Source organism: Crocodylus siamensis, chromosome 1, assembly GCF_052110815.1.
Source record: "Crocodylus siamensis isolate JL-2025a chromosome 1, ASM5211081v1, whole genome shotgun sequence".
Taxonomy (NCBI): Eukaryota; Metazoa; Chordata; order Crocodylia; family Crocodylidae; genus Crocodylus; species Crocodylus siamensis.
Window position 1 is genome coordinate 389,210,742 of NC_143395.1, and position 22,031 is coordinate 389,232,772.

Consider the following 22,031-nt stretch of genomic DNA (forward strand, 5'->3'; position numbering starts at 1 on the left):
CAGTTAGGGTGAGATCCAGACAGACACCTTAGGCACCTGAAAGGATACATAAGTGGGTAAAAAAATCCAGAAAACTTCTGTTCAGTGACTCACCCTGAATGTGGCTATATTCATCCATACCTACTTTGGAACCACCAAGTTCCCTAGTACATAAACCTGGGCTCCTGCCACTTGAGCACCCTGGTTTCATTAAGTATGTAATTCCCAGCTAAGTTCTGTTGTGATTCAGATATGAGGCAGATTGCCTAAACACCATCTAATAATCAAAGGGAGTCTAATCCATCAGGGATGTATTAAGCATACCAAAAAGCACTGAGCTTAGTACAAACATAGCAGCGCTTTCACTGAGCGGGGGGTGTGGTGGTAGTGATGACGTCCCAGTTTAGTATAATAGACTGCTGCTCAGAGTATTTGCCCATGTAGTGGAAGACCTAAATGTTAATCCCCCTACAACCTGAAGGCACTCAAACCCATATCTACTTCCCAGAGAGACTAAAGTCCACTTCAGAATAGTTCCAATCTGGGACATTTAAATTTCACTGCTGAAATCAAGTGATGGCCACCCACCAAGAGTGACCTAACAGTTGTGATGCTGCAACAGGAAAGGGAAAGTCCATTTGTGGTCTGGGCTGCAAAAAGGAAAATCCCTGTTGAAAAGACAACTTTACAGATATTATGTACTGAAATTTAACATACAGCCCCTTCAAAAGAGAAGGTGGGTGAGAATTTGTATAGATCTTGCAAGGAAAAAAGATTTCCCCCACCCTCTACTGGCAGACTAAACCAGTATCAGAGCAGACTCCAGGCAGTCCTCCGAAGAACATGGCCTGTCACAAACACAAGAACCACAGATTATTCAGTGCATGGGTGTCTTTTTTTGTGGTTTCAAATCAATCGATGTAGACTGTTTGACATATCTTTTCTTTTTTTCCTTTCTGAGCTGTCATTGAAACAAATTGCCAGTGCCCTTTTCAGAAAACGATCATTCTTTCCCAGTCAGACCTCAGCCAGAAGACTCAGTGATGACTAAATGACATATATAGTGCAGCTCTGTCTGAATCCGCAATGCCCTTGGACCTTGGTAACTACAGCCAGCCTGTCCAGCATTGTAGTTCAGGAAAAACTTTTTTTTATGATGCATACATGAGTGCTTGCACTGTATGTCATTCATAAGAAACAGCATTTTCATTAGCAGTTACACTGTTTTGATATGGATAAATCTAGGGTTTCTTGCATGTACAAATTTTAATATTGTTTTAGGAGCCCACACATCTGCAGTCCTGCATTTAACCACAGTGACCCACCACCAGGGACTCAGATTAAAGCAGTCCTCTAACCTTCTGGGATGGACTTTTCTTGTTTATTCATGTTCTTACCATTTTAAATATATGGCAATAAATAAATTTATTTTGCTACACACAGTTTTCTTTTTTCCCAAAGTTACGGCATTTATTTTGCCATACCAAACTTGTTTTTTTCCCCATAGGCTCCCTTCATTCTTTTTACCTCATCCATGATGGCTCCCAGCAGTGAGGACTCAACAAATGGCTATCCGGATCTAAAGACTATAGGAAGGTGTTTTGAAATATATTTTACTAAAATAGGGTTATTGTTGATGGTGGTTCTTTTACAACTGCTGCTACTTGATAAGCTGATGCAGGACAAAAGGTTTGGTATGTTCTGGAAGGAAATGATGGCTTTCTTTCTGAACCAGATGTTATTAGCTGTAGGCGCAAAGGCTAAGTCATTGTCAAAATTATATGCAAAAGAAAAGATATTATTTGGATGTAGAGACCATATTTAGGCCATATATCTTTTTACATCAAGGCCTGCACAATTTAAAATGAGAGAAAATAATCTTGGACCTGGAAGTCAGAGTACATGAATTTTATTCAACAGACTAATGCTAGCTTTATGTGTTAATAGGTTCCCTGTGCTCTGTAAAACTGCAAAGATATCATGCCAGATAGCTCTGAACACTACTGCTGCAGCTGTCTAATATACAAGTTGCAACATCTACCCCTGGAACCTACTGGTATTTGCCAACAGGGAAAGGTTACTGTGGGTTCCTCTCTTCCCCGCTCCATAACAAATTGATAGTCAAGCTGAAAACCTGGGAACTCAGACAGTAGATAGAAATCCTTTGGTGAACACACCTGTTTCACTGATGGGACAGCAGTATGCTCACTGAAGATGGTATATTCAGGGCCCATGGTATTGCAAAAAGATATAGGGGTGTGCCAGGGAATCTGAGACCTGGAAGATCTGGAATATTTAGAACTGAAACACTGAGCTGACCCCTAAAAGTTGAAGGAACCAACTCAGCTGGTGCAGATTTTGCAAAGGGAAATCATGCTTCACTAGAATATCTAACATGTCTAACAGAAGGGATGAAGAACCATCTTGGGTTTATTTGGACTCCCAGGAGTCTTCCGGCATGCCTTTCATGGAGCTGACCCTGAGTGGGAGACAGAAACCAAAGCATAGGATTTAAAGTCCATTTGGATCAGGGGTACCCCACAGTCTAGGCATTGTAGGCTAAGTGGCTGATCCAGCCATAAGGGGCTCGTTAGGGCATCTGAATCTCCTGCCACGCCATAATGCCCCAGTGCAAACTCCTCCCGCTTCTGCCAGCAGGGTGCCTGGGCCTCAGCCCTGCCTGCACCATGCAACCCAGCACAGGCGGAGGGAGGCAGGCAGCCGGGAATGGGCTGCACACCCCCCCAGGACCTTGTCTGCTGCCAGTGCACAGCCCCTCACTGCAGGATAGCTCCTGGCACTGGGGTGGCAGGTCCCAGCACAGGGCTGCCCGCTGCCTGTTAGAAGAAAAAAAAAACAGGATAAAATAAGGCCTGTCTGTAATGGCTGCCAAAAAACCCAAAAAAAACCCCAAAAAACCGGAGCATCCATAAAAAAGCAAAGCAAGTATGAACTTGATTGAAGATCCCTAGTTGCAAAGTAGCTGGGGGCAAGTGGCAATGGGCAGAGAGCAGCGCGGCTCGGCCCGGTGCCGAAGGGGGAGCGCGGGATGTTTCCCTCAGGCCCTTCCTGCCCCTCCGCCATGTGCCGCCACTCTGCAGCATGGCAGGGGGGGCATGGGCAGCGGTCATCCTCTGGGGGTCAGTGCAGAGCCGGGCGTGTCCCAGGGGCCGGGAGGATGCGGCAGCACACCCCCTATGAAAAGGTGTCGCCAACACTGTCAATGGCGCCTGCAGGCAGTCACAGCTCACCACCTCCCCCCTTTGCTGCCAACACCACCGGCGGCATCCACAGGTGGTCAGCAATCGCCACTGCCAGCAGCGTCTCTGGGTGGTCGTCAACCCCTGGTTGGCACTTGCCACCTCCCCTCCCCCCGCCACTGTTGGCATCTGCAGGAGCTCCCTGCTTACCACCACCATGCTCCCACCGCCGCCAGCACCACCATGGCGCCCCAGCCGCCGGGGGCACGCGTTGTTCATGGGCTGAGCAGCAATGCAGTAAAGGGCCCTCTCGTGTCCGGCCGCCCAGTGTGTTGGGCTAACGAAGGGCTTCAGGATTGTTCATGGCAGAAAGAGAGTTTAAAGGAAACCTTTGGTCTTCCACAGGTCTGAGCACAACAGCAGCCAGCGAATGAATGAAATGCTTTGGGCAATCCCAGCTGATAACTAGCTGTGAGGAAGTGAGATGAGGCTGGCAGAAACTGCCAAGGAAATGCTCTAGTAGCAGTTTTCATCTTGCACCGAACTTGAATGTAGGGAAATTGTTTATAGTAAAATAAAACATATTTCACACTGTCTAATTGTACAGCAGCTGTTCCAGTTGTAATGGGCTTCTGTGGATGCTGAAGTGGGGGTGTAAATGAAATTATTTCAGTGATGGAGAGCTTGACTCTGTATTTAAAGAAGACGGCCAGAGCAGTTAGATGTCATGATGTTAAGTCTGACATACTCGCAAGTAAGCACGGTGTCCTTTAAGATCCACTGCATGGCAACACTATAGCATACAGTGCAGACTGACATCACGAGCATGGACAGGCCGAACTGTTTTTGTTTCAACTATTTCAGTCTCACAAGTTCAGCTGGGAAAGGTTCAGTTTTCCAAGCATAGAAACAATGCTACTTATTGTTAATAGTTAGTTACTTCACTATCAATAAAACACATTTATAGTCTAAATGCGTCTAGCTTTCATTTCAAACTAGTACATCATCTTATATTTTTCCCATTAGAAGATACAGTTTGCAGTCAGAAATCTTTTCCTTATGTATATGTGTGTAGATCATGGTCAATTACCAATTAACCTACTTTTGGATAAACTGGTGCAAAATATGTTTTCCAGACCATTCTTATAGCTCTTTTCTGATCTCCCCCCCCCTCCCCCCCCCCGGTTTTTAGATATGCAAATCCAAAACTGACACAGTAATCCAGTGCTGGGACCCTAATTCTTTATTCAGCAGGAATGCTGCCTCTACTTCACTCAGCACTCTCTAGCAGGGAATGGCAACCTACAGCCCCCCAGACTGAACCTGGCCCATAAAAAGATTGGCTCTAACCCATGGTGGCATAGTGGTGGGAGCCACTTTTCCCACTCTGCATTCCTCTGCCACTTGCTGCTGATCCTATCTATAATGACCAGCAGGTGCCTACTAGGGCTGTGAGAAATGGCACTGTTCTGTTTCAACTTCAGTTTTGAGGTTTGGGCGAAACAATGTTTTGTTTTGAATTCCATTTTGAATCGAAACAGTGAAGCTGTTTCCATGCTGTTTTGACATTTCACCTGACCATTGGACTGGGGTAACAAACTCAGCCCAGCTGGGTTGAGTTCCTTTGTCCAGTGTGATGGTTGGGCTGGGGTTGCGAAGTCAGCCCAGCTGGGCCGAGTTCCCATCCCACACACTAGATCGGGCTGGGGATGGGCTGACTTCCCATCCCCAGCCTGATCTAGTGCGTGGGATGGGAACTTAGCCCAGCTGGGCTGACTTCCCATTCCCAGCCCAATCGTAGAGCTGGGAAGGGGAACTGAATGATCGGGCTCAGTTTCTTTCCCCAGCCTGATCACAGTGCTTCGGAAGGGAACTGAGCGCAGGCTCAGTTCCCTTCCCCTGTGCTCTGATTGGCTTTCTGCAGCCCCGTGGTGGAAGATGGGGAGAGCCAGGGCCGTGCTCCTGCCTCCTGCTGGGAGCACAGCTCTGGTTCTCCCCTATCTCCCACCATTTCACTGCTGGCTGCTTCGAAACTTGAAACATTTTGAAACTTTTGAAATGTTTTGACTTGCCCTGTTTTGTTTCGAGGCTGTTTCAAAGCCCTTTGTTTCGATTCGATTTCGCTGTTTCAAGCTCAAAATGAGTCGAAACAGTGTCAAATTGGAACAGCCAAGGAAATTTTCAAGCCCTAGTGCCTACCTTAGTCCTTGTTGCTCTGTGCCAGGGACTGCTCTGTCATCCTTCTATTGTAGCTTTTGTTTACCCTTACTGCAAATTTCAGTGGTCCCTGTTGCCATTGGGGATGGAAATTGGTGGCACTTAGGAGGATAAGCAGAGGCTGCAGTAGGAGATGTAGGAATGAGAGTAGCTCCTGACATGGAGAAGTGGGGTGCTGTGGAAGGGATTGGCAGACCATAGCGGCAGCCAGGTCACAAGCAGCAGCCCGCTGTACTTGAATGTTGCTGACCCCTCCTCTGAAGCATTGCACCAGGACTTCACCTGCCATGACCCCTTGGCCCTTTTCAGCATCACTGTGTTTCATAATTCAATCCCCGCCATAGTTTTAAATGTGACCTGTATTTTTTGTTTTTAGATATATGTTTCAACATTTGGCTGTATTAATAAGTATGTTGCTAAAACAAGGATGCTGCACCATAGTAGCACTGTTAGGTATGCAAACACCTACACACAATTCATGAGATTTCAACCAGGAATCCATACTGTCAAAAACTTTCTGCCCTGTTGTGGTCTTTCTGAGTTCTTTGCAAGAGAAAAAAATGTTCTATTATTTTTTCATAGTCAAAAAATAAGAACATAAGAATTGCCATTTATTGGATCAGACCATAGGTTCATCTTGTCTAGCCTCCTGTGTCACACAGGGGTAGAAATGGATGGAGTGAACAGGGTATGACCAAGTTTTTTTCCACTGTTCCTTTCCTGCTTGCAGCCTCCAGCATTTAAAGGCCTGGAAGGGTTGGAAAGGCAAGAGCTGGTATTTTGAAGCCCTGAGTCTAAAGGGGATTCCTTGAATATGACGAGGTTAAGAACCACTAGTTTAGTGCTTAATGTCTGACAATGTCAAACTTGGTGTTGTATACATCACATTAGGAAATGGAATACAGAAAGGTCTGCTTTGTATACATATAGATCACCCTGGTATCTGGAAGGTCAAAACACAGTAGAGTCCATTTGGACAGATTAGAATTTATACTTTGATGTAAATAGAAAATTGCATGATTCATTTTCTTTCTGTATACCGCTCAACAGCAGTGTTAATAAAATTAGTTTGATCTGTTTGTGCCACTAATTAGCATGGCTCATTATTAAAAATCTATCCTTTGTCACTTTTTTGGCTGCTAATAGTCAAGTATCTTATCCAAATGACCCAACTCTGAAAGATGAGGGAACGATTTAGTATTAGTATCTTAATACTAGTTTTAGCATTTTAAAACATTATTCAGTTTCTCTCCAAAATGTTCTGTGCTCCGTTTAAGAACTGAGATGCATTGATCATGCAGTGGTGGTAATCTTTCAGCACAAGACACAGCAGATGTCCAGAAGACATCTAGGTATTCATTCTCTTATCCGTGCTTTTCTAATAGCTGGCCCCTTAAATTTGCAAGAAAACCAGCTGTGGCCTGAAGGTGACCGTTTTGTATCTGACGTCTGCATGCTGCAACTGTCTTCCCAACAGCTGGCAAGTATTCTTTACTACTATTATATTTTACCCTGGTTTTTCATCTATTTCCTGAGAAAATGAGTCACCCTCTTAGCTTTAACTTGAAACTGTAATAATAAATCTAGTCCTTGCTTTACAACTTTTCAGTCATTTTCACTGTATTATAACCATTGCACTTTAAGGTAACTCACATTTATCTGTCTCCATTTGTAGGTTACCTGCTGAGATTTGAAATGATGATCAGGAGATCTTGACAGGATCTCTTTCCTCTTAGATATGTTGTTAAAAATATGCAATCAGAATAATTTTTCAGAGCAAATTAATAGATGTGCGTGGAGTTGCTTCAAAATTACACTGGGTAATTCAGAGCAGAATTTTATTGAAGACTAGCATCTCATTTGTTTTATGTAAGTAACTCCCATAGTAAGGAGTTTCTACATCTTTTTTTAAATTTTCTTCTTTTCAGGAAGAGCACCGTTTAAAGTAGTAATCAAAGCACTTTCCCTAAATGAGATTATCCTCATCCATGTTCCTAACCCCGTGGATAGGAAGGATGGATCATTTCTCATGCGGTATTGCATGTATGCAAGTGTCAATGAAGGATTAAAGATTGAAATACTGTATGGTGATAAACACGTAGCTCAATCTCCTTATATTTCAAAAGGTAAGGGTTTTTTGTTCTTTGTTTTGGTAGTTTCCTATTTTATGTTGACAGTCGCGAGAGAAATATTATTCTAGAAATAACTGTAAAATGGTATAAATTTTACATGAAAATTTTCAAAGGAAGCAAACATAGTACTGTTCTTATAACATTTTTCAGAACTTTTTGGCTTCGAGGACAAAACAAAAATGTTTTGGCCTCTGAAAAATAAGAAAACTGAGCCACTTGTTTTTGTTTTTTTATCACCAACTCAGAAAATTTAAAAGGATGAGAATTCTTCATGAGACCTTTTATTTAGGAAAACAGCCTGTTTTTGTCAAAATAATTTTTTAAAAGAAACATGCCTATTGGCTCTACGTTTCGGTTTGTGTGCAATAGAAGTTTGGGATATTGTCAGTGGAGACCAGAGAAATCAGACAGTCCTGCTGCTTTTTGTTCTGCAGGGTCAGTTTATCATGAGTATTGTGACTGTCCAGAAGGAGATCCTTAAACCTGGCAGAATATTCTGTCATGTCCATCCCAGGAGCCACAGGTTACTAAGGACTTCACTCCATTTCCCACCATTGACCTTCAGCGGATGCTAGAAGAAGTCCCAGCAAGATTTAGGAAAGCGAGAGGTGCTATTGTTCATTTCACCATTCTCAATAATCACATTTACTGTCATTCCTTAGGAAAGTACACAGACTTCAAAATGGTCTCCGATGAAATATTACTGTCATTGGCAAGAAAGGTACTATTTATATGAGCATTTATGTAAAGATTGTTGGATCACAGATTTGTTTCTGTTTGGATGGTATATTCCATCTTCTGTTTTCATACAGACCTTAAACTAGGATATCTACTTTACTGTTAACCTAAGATTTTATTCCTTCTGCATCAGCATGACCTCATCTCTTTAGGGAGCAGATTATCAGTGGTGACTGCCCAAAGGCTCGCTGAAACCAGCGAGAAAAGTGCAGGTGTTAAGGACCCAATTCTGCAAAGCTTCTTGATTTGGAATCCTGTTGATTTGAATAAGAGCTCTGCGCAGAGAGAGGTTGCAGGATTGAACCCAGAACCACCTAATCTTTATCTCGCCTAATCTCGATCTTTTGGTATGATTGATTTAATCTGTGGAGTTTAGAGAACTGACGGCAAGATCATAGTGTAATTGTCTTTTTTTTTCAAATGCACATTTAGGTTCATCTCCCTGCTGTAGAGTTTTATCTTAATGTCGGAGATTGGCCAGTTGAGCATCGAAAAGCTAACGATACGCCTGGTCCTATACCTATAATTTCATGGTGTGGTTCTTTGGATTCAAGAGAAGTATGATATAACCCATTCAACACTTGAAACCCTATGCGGAGTTACAGCTGATCTTTCTGTTCAAGGAAACACAGGTAAATTGAAATGTGGAGGCTTTATAAGCATTCCCAAAAGATTTAGGAGCTTAACTTAAGGCATTCAGTTTGAAAATTTGTCCTTAACTTTAGTCTTCGGTTACAACTATTAAACATTGTTTAGATTAACTAGATACCTTGTTTGGGTTTGGGAAACAGAAGTTTCTTTTAAGAAAAAACTCTTCCTCTTATGTGTATTGTACTTCACAAAGAACTATATCCTTTCAAAATAATTTTTGATATGTCATATTATTATGAGTACCATTGCAGTTTGTATTGTAATGTTTTTAGAAAATAAGCACTCAAAGAGTAGTTGCTTTGGCTTCTTGACAAATGTAAGTATCTCTATAATCCCTTTCACCTGAGAAAGTGCTCTAGTCTTCTAACTATAAACAGTATTGGTCCAGTTTCTGAGGTAGAATTTGGTAAGTTGTAATTCTTTTTAAATAAAATTGGGAAAATGAATGCATGTCTTGCAAGAGGTTAACCTCCATTATGTCTTACAAGTCACCTGCAAATGGAAAAATATTATTTGTAGATAGTTAAAGCATGAAACGCACATTTTATGATTTTGCTGAATTCCGTAAAAAAGGCAAAAAAGAGTGCAATATATTTATTTTCTTTGTAGATTACTGTTAAATGCTGAAATTGGTTGTTTAACAAGAGGTATATTATTGCTAAAGGTGGAACAGAATTATGTTTTGGAATATTTAGGTGAACTCTTAAAACAAATGTTTGCTTAATTAGAGACCCTCTTGTGCAGGTGTCAAAGCATTTGTACATTTAACATAAAAACCAACAAACATTTTCTTGAAAATGTGTTAAAAGTACAAATAATTGTATTGGTTTCTTATAGATATAGGCCTTAATTATTTTTATAAGTTTGTTTTTTATGCCAACATTCAGATCAGGGCAGATGTTTGCCCTAGCTGTAAATTTTTCTTTAAGTAACAAGTTCAAAATTAGAAATTATGCTGACACCAGCTTTCCTATAAATGCGATAATTAAGTGTTCTCAAAATAAACTTGTTAGCACCTAGTGTAGCATGAACATTTCCAGGCTCCAGCAATACTCATCAATACTCATAGGCCCTTTTTGGAAAAACGAAACTGAACGAGCTTTATTCAGAGGTCGAGACAGTCGAGAGGAACATCTAGAACTGGTGAATTTATCTAAGGAGCATCCAGAACTACTAGATGCTGCAATAACAGGATATTTTTTCTTCCAAGAAAAGGAGAAAGAGCTGAGAAAGGCTCAGCTGATGGGATTCTTTGATTTCTTTAAGGTATTCATCATATTGTAGACATGGGTTTGTTTTTGCAGTTAAGTAGGTACCTACTATGAAAAGCAGTAGGTTTCCTTTTTAACTTCAGTGATTAGGTTTTAATATGTGTTGTGCTGTCCTGGAAGTATTTGTCCATTCAAAGTATATGTATATTATCCATACCTACAATGTAATCATTTCTAAAAAATGCCATTATTGGGCTATCATTATGGTCCTATCCAGAGCCCAAATTTAGATTTTTGACACACTGCTACTGTGTCAGTTTCTTATTAGGGGATAAACATGAAAATAATAGGTGCATTTTATATAGATGTAAGGATGTTGTTAAACTTCAGAAAGAGAACCCATAATAATGGGTAAAACAATATATATTGAACATTCTTAATATAGCTGAATGTGCAACTTCTTTCAGTGTTGTATCAGCACCAACCAGGCTGAGCAATAGGTTGGAAGAAAATTTGGAATGTCCTCTTCTGCTTTGTTCACATTCAGTGGTCTGCAATCAGTTTCTTGCCATCTGGATCCGGTCTTTGTACTTTTTTCTAATGTTGTTAAACATGATCCACAAAACAGACTAGTGATTTTTCTGTCTTCCAAACAATTTGGGCTATGTTATGTCATTCATTGGATGTTGTGTGGAGCCACATCAAGGTTGAAGTGCTGTGAGATGAGAGAATTTATTCATTCAACTCCTATCTAAAGTCAGTGGGACACGTCTCATTATTAATGCATTGACAGGACTTGGATTGATGATGTCATTAGTAAACAGAATATTGTAAGTACCTTGCATCTTGGGAAATGTGCAGATTAAAACTCTCTCATGTATAAGTACAACTGATCTTGGATATCTGATAGAATGTGAAAGTTTCCAGTAACAGGTTCTTTACAATGTATAGTAATGTTAAATATATTATAGTTTCCATTTTTTTAATCGTATGTTTGCCTTGTGAAATCTTAAGTTTGGTGCAGTGGCTCCAGTAGAATGGAAATGGCTCTGCTGATTCCTAGTGAAAAATGAAGGGAGGTCTTCATTTACCAAGTTGCAGGACAGTTGTACATTTCTTGAGGTAAAACTGAAGTCAATTTAATTTTTATAAATTGAGTTAACTGAAAGTTCTGCTGTAGGGTTATCTCAGAAATGTTACCATATTGCTAAAGAAGATAGTAGGTATTCGTTGATATGTCTGGTGCAATGTTAGTACCATATTTGCTGACATATAACAGTCCCCTCCCCTCTCCTCCCATATATCACACACCCTGGCTTGGGAAGGTGGACTGAAGAAAAAAAAGATTTTTCCTTGAAAATGCCACTAAGTAGTAATTTAATATAACCAGTTATATAAATACAAAAAACCTTACAAAGAGTAAGTTATAAAATGCAAAAAACCACACTTGGACTTTGTATATCCCTTAGGTGGCTCATTGCAATATTGTGCCATATCTCTACAACAGAAGCCAGCCTGCTGCATTCAGCAAGGGCTGCAAGGGGGTGGAGGAGCCTGTCACTGCTCCATTAACTCTCTGCCCCAAGCTGCTATGTGACATTGGAGCCTGGCCAAGGACAGAAAGTCTGCTCCTTCTGTCTGACCAGGGTTGCTCTGAGCAAGCAGCAGCCCAGCCAGGGACAGGCTACCTGCCCTCTAACCTAGCTTGTTGTGAGCAGTTTGCAACTCCAGGTCAGGGCAAACTCCCCACAGCAGCTCTGTGGTATGGGCTGTCCAGATGGTGCCCAGAGTTAGTGCTCTGCTCGCTGCTTAGGCTGGCAGCTGAGTGGCATTGCCGTATTTCCTCACATATAGTATGCACCCAGATTGCCAGCAGTTGTTTTTTGAAGAAAGGCATGGGTTGTGTGTGAGAAAATATGGCATTATTCTATTTATCTTTTAAGTGAGGATAAACTTAGTCCTCTTAAAATAAGGATTAGCAGTGCAAACTGGCACAAAGTGAGAGCTGCCTCTCCCAGACAGCTCAGTTGTTGTCCTAGTTCCAGGCTGCCTTCTAATAGAAAACTCATTATGGAGCCTGGATTGTTTGTGTTGTGGTTTTGTGATGTGGTCTGTGATTTGCTGAAGGGGTATAATGAACTGTTAAGAAGCAAATAATGTCTGAACTTCATGTGTACAAACTAGGAAGCTGATACCAATGACCTGAAAAACCTGGGATGGGCAAAGAAATGAAGGCATTTTAACTTTTTTTGGCTTTCCTGTCAGTATCTAACCCCATGCCTCTTTTTCTGGTATATCAGTGTTGCAGTTCCAAGCACTTACTTACATTGGACCATACCCCTCTAGATTTACTCATTGACTTTTATGGGACTGGTTGGGTAATCAGTGTTTGGCCTGCTTTTACATTGACCTTCACATGATAACATGAAGTAGGTATGTGAAGACATGGTGGCATGCAGGTCAAGTAATTTATGCCAAACTGCATAAGAGATCTATTTCAGAGCCATTACAAAACCAAGAAATTTATTATTACTAGTCTTGGGTGGTTCCTCTCTTGTTATTTGCTGTTTTAAAAATATTTTGAAATAGGTGACAGGTGTGTGTGTACTGGTTTTACACTTTTGGATAGGTTTTTATTCTGAAGGATGTATCTGTTTGTTTGGTTTCAAAATATTTTTCTTCCTGCTTTTATGTATTTATTTTTCTTTATAGTACAAGTATCAGGTGAATGTAGATGGGACGGTAGCAGTTTACAGATTTCCATAACTCTTGTTGGGTGATAGCCTAGTACTGAAGCAAGACTCTCCATACTATGAGCACTTCATATTGCATTAGAACCATAGAAACATTATGTTCCAGTTAAACGAAGACTTACAGGGCTTGCTAGAAAAAATAAAATGGGCTAAGGTAAATGTTTTTCCAACAAACTTAGGGGAATAAATTGACATGTGTACAAATACTATCCTACATCCTTCCTTTTAGACTTCCACATGTATGTTCCGCCTCAACTTTGTATTGAGATCCTAGTGGAAAAGGCACACATTTGGCTATTATTATTATTTATTGAATTCAGTCAGAGGTCCCACTTACGTAAATAACCTCATTCAAGAAAGCACATAAGCACAGGCTTAACTTAAGGTACCTGCTTAAGTGTTTTCCTGAATCAGGGTCTTAATGTAGAAGTTACTGTAGAATGTATATCCAGATGTGTAAGGCTGCTTTCAAACTTGGATTCCTTTAGTTTAAGATGTAATGATCAGAGTAAGGATTTTCCAGGTGATATCTTTTATTGGACCAGCTGTTGGGTAGAGTTAGACAAGCTTTCAAATGCAAGGCATTCTTTATCAGCTCTGAACAGTAAAAGCCAGCACAGCATAGTAAAAAACAGTTTTAAGGGGGGTAAGGGGAGAAATTCCTAAGGGTAGCAGACAAACAACTAGGAGAAGGAAAGAATCTGATCATTGGAAGATCAAGGCCTATCAAAAGGGAGGAAGGTCATTCTTATCTTTCATGTATGGAAAGAATTCAGGAACCAGGTAGGTTTATAATGTGCCATAAAACCAGTATCAGTGTTAAGTCCTTAGTGTCCCCCCAGCTTATGAATTTTTGTTCCTAAGTTTGCTTTTTAAAGGTGTTGAGTAGATTTTCCTTGAGCATAAGGACAATGACTTCAGAGAAGGAGTGGTTGTTCTGTGAGAAATACACTCCTAATGATACCTGTGTCTGTTTGTGTGACAAGTGGTTTCAGGATAGTTTTGATGAATCCCGATTAGCTTCTCAGTGAGGGTACCAGAGTTGGATATGGTAGGTCTGCCAAGTTACCTTGTTTGTGGATCTTTGGGTACACACAGATGGTTCTTGGGACAGGAGAGTAGAGAATATGTGAGAATAGGTTTTCTTGCAGCTGGTGCAGGAAGGGTTTAATGATATCTTCCAGTTCCAGAGTGAATTCTGGTGTGGGGTCCTCCCTAATTCCTTATAGTTTTTAGTGTCAGAGTAGTCTGTTGGCTTCATGATGGCTGAGGATGACTATCGCTCCACCCTTGTCTGCTCTTTTGTTACTATTTCGTTGTTGGATCTTAGGGACTGAACACGATAGAAGTTATTCCAGACATCTTTCTCACATATACAAAAATAACATTGCTCTGTAACATGCTCCAAATAAGATGGAAGATATCTATACAGTGTGCCAAACAATACTGCTGAATAGAGTTCAGGCTTAAAAGTTTAAACCATGATTAGTTTAAAGAAAACAGAAATTGTTTCAGTCTGACAGCATAACATCATATATACTCAAATCCAAAACTAGGTCCCTGTTCCCAGTCAGCCTGGGGAGAAGAAAAAGCCTCATCTTGCATTTGGATACTGGTCTGGGGTGAGTGGCACCTCAACTTTGGCTTTAGCCCCAGGCTTGGGGTTGAAGCTGGAGCAAAACTGCTGCACATCTCAGGGCCTAAATGGCTCATTTGGTGGAGGAGGGGCATGCAGCCGAAGGGAGCACAGGGGAGATTGCAGGATGGGAAGGAACCTGCCGCCTGTTTCCCCTACTACATGCCTCCCTCCCCCCATTTATCTTCTGCTCCAGCTCTGGTCCCTCCAGCCCCAACCCAGTTAGGCTGGGAGCAGCCACTGCTTCTCCCTGGCTGGGCTGGGGCTGAGCCAATGCTGTGCTGCAGAGCAGAGCTGTAGTAGAAGGTAAGGAGGGAGGGTGGGCAGGAATTGGAAGCAAGGGGTAGGGCAGACATAGAGAAGGAGGGAGGGATTAGGGACAAGGGGCAGGGGTCTGGCCCTTCGGCCCCTGCTCCTGCTTTCCCCACCACAGCAATAGAGGGACAGATTTAAGATGTCCTTTTACCAGTTAGAGTCTACACGACAAACTGTAACAAATTAACTGGGGGGGGGGGGGCGGGTAGTCTTACATTTCAAAGTTATCTTGGATTCAGGTAAATGTGGTAATTCTTCATAGAGGACTAAGTGAAAACACTTTTAAATAAAGACCTAAAATGTAAGTGCTTGCATACAAGTCTCAACATACTGTTCATATCACCAGTACACGTTCTATTTAAAAATTTCAGAGAACAGTGCTGGAAACCAAAATAGTTTCCTATATATTGCAGAAAAAGAAAACAACTGTAGCTTTGTATTATTCATGACCAAATCTGTGTGAAATATGTAAAATCTGCTTGTGAGTTGTCCTGTGATTTGGACAGCATTGTAGAGCAGCAGCAAACTGATTATCCAAAACTGTACAATTAGCTACAATTTTGTTACTGATAGCCCTAAGCTATCAATGTCTTTGTGACCATGAAAGCATGCTGATAAGTTCCAAAAATTGGGGTTAAATAATGTGCTGTTGCAGTGCATCAGTAATTGTACATAATATTGCAGATCACATTATGGGGCTCCTAAGAATTTTCATGCAGGAAAAAAGCAAGCAACTTACTGATTGCTCTATTATTCATTGCTGTTTTCTTTCCAATTTCTCAGGAAAATGATGAAGAAGCTAGAAAAATTGCTAAAGAAGGACAGTTACTTGCAAGAGAATTATTGCAGCCTCACAGACATTATTGCTACCATTACAGCATTTTCCAGGTTAGTACAGTATATCCTTTGGTTCTCCTTCCCTCCAGCTGCTACTATTTTTAACCCTTTAAACTTCCACTTGGTCTATACAACTTGACAGACATTGTTCACAATCCATAGTTTACAAGGATCTGTCTGTAGAACTCTGGGCAGAATTTACCTGGTTATTCCAGTGAGGCAGACTAAATTACCACGAGTCCTACAGGGATAGAGATATTGTGATTTCTTTTTTCCTCCATCTGGTTTGTTTCCAGTATTAAGCAGTACTCTGCTTATGGTGGAGACAGGGCATAATCATCCATAGTCTTTGCCAGGGTGTCAGTGCAAGCAGTTTGTGCAGCAGCATGGAGAAATAGTAATATTCCTTTTTTTTCAAAAAGTAGAACTCTAATATGATTCAAACCCTCTAGTCTCTCATTCCTTTGCTATTCTGCCATATAGAGCCGGATCTTGGCTTCAGCATACATTGCATGGATGGACCAATGACACAGCATTTTGGACAGTACAGTATACAAAATGGCAGTGTTATTTGACCATATTTGAAGCTGGCATTTAATAATAGGCCATAAGGAAGTTCTAAAGGCAACTTGGTTCATTTGGAACTTTGCAAAGAAAGCCTGGTAAACAGACTGTAAATGACACACAGAGAATTGGATAAAGGGAGGTTTGAGTGTGGAAGGGAGTAGGAGTATTCTGTTGCAAGAGTAACATGTTGGTTTCAGCTTTCCTAAATGCTGTTTACAAATTTCAGAAATATGCCAAATGCCAAGCCAGCAAACCTGAAATACGGGATGGAATGGAGCTTGTTGCTCAGCCTGATGACAGAGGCTCCTTGTGCCACTGCCACTGGAAAAAGCCTCCAATGGAAGATCTGTAACAGTACCAAGTGGAGAAAAAAAACAACAAAAAAACCCACACACATCTGCCTTGTGATGCAGAAGTTTAAATAATAAAAAAAAAGCTGTGAAATTCAGGACATACTTGTGGAGTGGGAAAGCATTATTGGTTAAGTATTCTTATTGTATTTATGTCACTTTTTTTTTTTTAACTCTGGCTATACTAGCTACGAAAATCTTTCCAAAATTAAATGCTCCTTTAGAAGAATGTGCACTAAGAACACCAAAACAGAGTACATTAGGATTAGGATTTCTCCTTCAACTCATCTGCTTTACATCACTGAAGTCTTTTTGTAAATAAACTTAAATTAATTTACCAGAGTATTAAGATGATTACTGTGGGTACAATATATTTGTGGAACTACAGATGGAAAATTAATAATTTTAGTATACAATTTATGATATTGCTATCAAATGGTCATTTTGTAGCCTATGTTAGATTTAATTCTGCTCCCCATTCATTTCCTAGTGGCCAGCTGTTCATATCAGGGCACAGATTGGAGGGAAGAAAAAGATGACAATAATATTCGTCTATGCTCCATTGATAAAGCTCCACATGCGAGTTATCCAAACCAGTGCCACTCACAGTCATAAGAGACTAGACTGACAAAAGCACTTGGGCACTTGAGCAGAATTCTGGGTGCCAGCAGCTTAGGTATCAGTGAATCTGCAGACACCTAAGCTTTTTGCCAATAAAATTCTCAATTACTACTGTGCTGTTCACCACCTATGACAGTGTTTCTCAACCTTTTTTAAAGATGCAAGGTCCTGACACAAAATACCAGCTCTTAGCTATCTCTATTTTCACTACCAAAAAATACCAGAGCAATTTTTCTCTTGCAAAGAAGTCAGAAAGTGTTAAAATCATTCTGACCTGTTGCAGCCTATGGATTCTTATTTGAAATCTCTGGGTATATCTTATGAAGCATGTTTGCACACTTAGCAGTGCTAATATTGCATAGCATGGCACCTCATTGCATCCTTGAAAGGATCTCAAGCCACCTGTGGTACTGCGCTACCCTTGTTTAGGCTTGGGTGGTACTTAACCTGGGCTTCTCAGACTAGGCATCAATACACTGGAGTTCCCAGAGGTGTGCAATACGATAAGTGCACACAGAACACATGCAAGACAGGCTGACAGGACTGAGATTAGCATGAATCACAGAAGCCACAAACACTCATTCAAATGTGGCCTGTGGAGAGGGAGATGGTGCTTGTGCTCAGCTCTTACTAAATAGCTTGGTGGCTTCAGTACTTACGGAGGAAACAGGAAGCCTTTGTTCTAGACCTTCCTCAGTCTATAGGGGAGTTCAGACCTCTCTAGATAGTGGCATGTGATGGATCTGGGCCACTGTTCAGCTAGGAATGCAAGATTCATGAAGACAGAAAGCAAAGAAGGAACACAACTAGCCCAGTTATGAAAACACTCCCCTAGGCAGGGGAGGCCTTGATCACAAAACTGTTTCTTTTTTGTTTTTCCCATCCAGTGGCTGCTTAAAGCAGTGGTGCTCAACCTATGGCCCACAGGCTGGATTCTGCCTGTGACATGGGGGATCAGCAGCAAGCCCATGCTGTTGACCCCCTCCAAAGTCCCGCCTCTTTTCTCCCTTTCACCTTGCCCACAGCAGGCACTGTTTATTCTCTCTCTCCCCTTCTCCACCCCCACTCCCATAGGCAGGTGAAGATGAGGCAAGCTGTCTTTCCTCCCCTATGACAGGTGCCGTTTACAGAAGATAAGCCCTCTTCCTCTCCCTCTGACATTGGCAGCCACTTACTTCCCCTGTCTGTCTCCCCCTGTTCCCTAGCTTGGGAAGGGGGTGACAGCCCATGGTGCAGGTAGGTTGCAAACACACAGCCTATAGCAAAATTGAGGTTTCAGGGGCAGCCGTGCTGCCCTCTGGTGACCACGCAACCGCCTGCCCTGCTCCAGCTGTAGGGTACCCTCTCCTTCTGACTCATCACACCCTGATGTATTCTTTGGGTGATGGGGAGGGAGGCTACCTGAGGTTCTTAGAATGAACTCAGTCCTCCTGACAGGCAGCAGGGCCCTCCTGGACCCTGCTGGTCTCAGTTCTACCTCTCTCAGGCTAGTGGGCCCTCCTGACCTTCCAGTCAGGAGGCACCCAGCCAAATGTAGGGGTTTCTTCTTTGTGTCTGATGGCTGGTTTCCAGGGCAGTTTGTGACTGCTGCCCTAGCAGCACCCCTGCTGCCAATGTTAGGCTCTGCTTTGCTGTCTTATTGTGTACTGGCTAGGTTTGCAACAGGCAGTCCCAAGCAGAGTTCTGACCAGGCTGCAAGTCTCTGCCCCTTTATTTCAATGAGCAGCTCCCTGCCTAGGCAGCAATGTATAGCCACTACCTGTCTTCTTGTATGTGGGTGTATTCTGCTGTCTAGGCTCTACCAGCTGCAGTTTCCTTAAAACACAGACAGGCACTTATTTCAGACAGAGTGCCACTTTCTAAGTTTTGGCAAGCCACTGAGGGCTGCATGACAGGGAGCCAGGCACAAATAAATATTAAATTTCTAAGCTTTTTAGGGGCCCCATGGGCCTAACAAGCTGCTTCTGATCCATGAGCTATATTTTGCCCACACTTGCCCTAAAGTAACAGGAACCCAGGCTCCCTGTTACACAGCCCACTGCTCTGAGAGGGTGAGTTTCAATGGCTTAAAGCAAAATGCATAGGTAGACCTGGGAGCAGCTGCCAGAATTCAGGTCTCTCCTCTCTGAAGAGGGCTGGGCAGAATGTCACGCTAATCCACCTCTACAGCTTCTGATAGCTGGAGCTAGCTTATAAACTCTAAATCCTGATTCATTAGAATAATAATAAATAAGGTGACATGCTAATACAGCATGCCCTTATAGAAGTGTATCAGTTCTTGAATTTCTGTTCTTAGTGTGCTAGTTGGGCACTGCTGATTGAAGGTATCTCAAGAATGACAGTTTTTGCATCCGGGTTAGCACTTCTGAGCTCTCTATTAGACAATTAAATTCCACCTATATTTAAGTAACCACATTTCAAAAATATTTTTCATCAAACTATTTTATTCTTGCATTCCTGGAAAGAAAAACTTAGCAAGGTGAGCTAACTGTTTATTGGCTATTGGCTATTCCAGGTTCAGTTCCCAGTCTCTTCTGAAGCTATTCCACTCTGAATAAATATTTAAATATTATCCTGGAAAAGGGGAGGCAGTATCTGGGTAATCAATTGCCTGTTGGGCACCTAATCCCTGTCCCTTCTCTGTGTGTCCTTTCAAACTAGTTTAGGCAGTTAGTTTCAAAGAATCTCTTTCTTAGGCCTCTGCCTCTCCCCATACATTAGATGCATGCGTGTCTAATTGAAGGTTACAGATGCTACTGTGATACTGTTTGGGGCTGTGTGTATCCAGAAGCCTGGTGCTTCAAAGCTGGGTGTTGATCTAGTCCTTAGTGCTACTGTATGTTTAGTTTCAGTTCATAAAACTCACAACTTTTAGAATAATAGTGATGAGGAAGGCAGGAAAGAGGTTTCCTCACGCTAAAAAGAACATCTGGGTCTTGACAACTTAACATAGCTATCTGCAATTCACATGCAGGTATATTTATGTGCACATATATTTATTGCCCCTTTTATATTGTTTCATACTAGGCTACATTACTATAGCCTACCATCAGGAAATGACTCCTGCTGCATGTGTATGAATCCACCTTTACCAGATGACTCTGAATTTTGGCCACTCTGCGTAGCATTGTCAGCCTACCTTGCATTTGTATTCAGCGCTAGATCAAAGGATGATACCTCAGTGACATTTATTGCTTGGTACATTACAGGAATTGTTTACAAAATTACTGTGGTCAAGTGATTTTTCTTTTTTTTTTTCCAACACTTTTATTGCAATGAGGCAATAGGTCCCAGGTTGTGAACACACAACAGCAGCTCTACCCAGCACAGGCTACCAGGCCACTGAAGCTTCCCTGATGCAGGTGTACACCAAGCTTTCAGGACTGCCTCACCAGCAAGCTGGTTTAAAGATGGGCTGCCATGGGGACTGGGTAGGAAGGCTGCACAGGAGCAGGTGAGCTGGCACAGAGCAGAGGGGATGGTGCAGCTAAATGAACAGCTCTACAGATAAGTGGGCAGGTCCTTGATCACATAGGGATCCTTCATGGTAATTTTATTGCATTTCCTAGGTGCCTCTGCCTTTGGGCTGCTCCTGCAGCCACTTCTACAAAGGCAGGGTGTTGTCCCTGTAAATTTCAATCTTGCTGAATGTGTATGTCAAACTTCACTCCATAGCTTGCAACAAAGCTTTGATCCGGGCATTATTCCCTGGTTACTGTTTCTTGAACGGGTTGCAGGGGAAGGCCAGGATGCATAAACACCTCTTGGTCTATTTGGCATACATATCGACAAGCTGAGCGTAGTTTATATCAGTTTGTCTCATTTTGAAGCTACACTGGTGATGATGCAGGCATAACCCCAGTACTTTTCCAGTGAAATATGGCTGCCATCGATGTCCTTGGCATGTGATTCATAGATGGATTTGGCAGAGCACTAGTAGTCCACCTGGGGACACATGCTCCTGCCAAAGCACCGTACCATGACCACTCTGCACAGCAGTGTCCACTTCACCAGGCAACCCCAGTTCATCACACTATGGCCCTGTCTTGCTGCTCAATCTTTTAGCACCCTAGCTTGGATGAGTGGTACAAGCCAGTCCCTGTATGAGATAGGGAGTCTCTTGTCTCTTACATTTAAATAAAACTAATTCTGTCTAGATAGTTGGAGCTAACTAATGTATGTGAAAAGAGAAACGGGTCATAAAGATAATACTGAGGGTAGTGTTACAGTTACCTTTAAATCATTCTAAAGGCATTTAAAACAGAAATGTCTGGACATTAAACAGTATTAATATAATAAAAGGGTACTTAGCACAGTTTCAAGTGAAATTAAGCTTTGAATGATCATACCAGATGGATTAAACCAGCAGGGTGTTTTCACCTTTCAAAAGTCCAAAATAGAAATATCTTCATAAAAGTAATTCTTGAAGCTTGGGTTTCTCTGTGAATGCTTCTGTAGAAAAACATTTTACCTTGTATTGAAAAAAACTATTAGGAAAATGTTAAATATTAAATGAGTAGGACTGGGCCTTTAATCATTTTATCTCATAATTTTTCCTTCAAAAGCATCCTGTCAAAATTGCCTTTACTTCAAAAATAAGTATCACCATAAAGAGAAAATTCTATTTTGTCATATTATTTGGTATATTCCTGTTACATTCAGCTGACAAAACCATAAGAGAAAGTGATGAAGGCCTTTCAGCAGTTGAGCAATTCTAGCACAGTTGGTAAGTGCAGATCTTGCAAAGAGAAAAGAAAATGACAAAGTGACACCTTTCTAGTTCCTGATGCTGGTACTATATGCAACTTCAATTGCAGTCTTCAG

General features: G+C 41.7%; 1 protein-coding gene and 1 pseudogene across 1 annotated transcript; one reads left to right on the top strand and one right to left on the bottom strand.

Annotated features, from left to right (window-relative positions):
• The first annotated feature begins 1,065 nt into the window (after window positions 1–1,065).
• POGLUT3 (protein O-glucosyltransferase 3) lies at window positions 1,066–16,588 on the top strand. Its single transcript, XM_090052601.1, is given in 11 exon segments — window positions 1,066–1,081; window positions 7,325–7,522; window positions 7,963–8,249; window positions 8,699–8,823; window positions 8,825–8,898; window positions 9,987–10,183; window positions 12,841–12,949; window positions 12,952–12,995; window positions 12,997–13,035; window positions 15,616–15,720; window positions 16,463–16,588. Coding segments are annotated over 11 exon segments (1,320 nt in total).
• Window positions 16,589–20,772: 4,184 nt separating this feature from the next.
• LOC149875213 (phospholipid hydroperoxide glutathione peroxidase pseudogene) lies at window positions 20,773–21,741 on the bottom strand (annotated as a pseudogene).
• Between the last annotated feature and the right edge of the window lie 290 nt (window positions 21,742–22,031).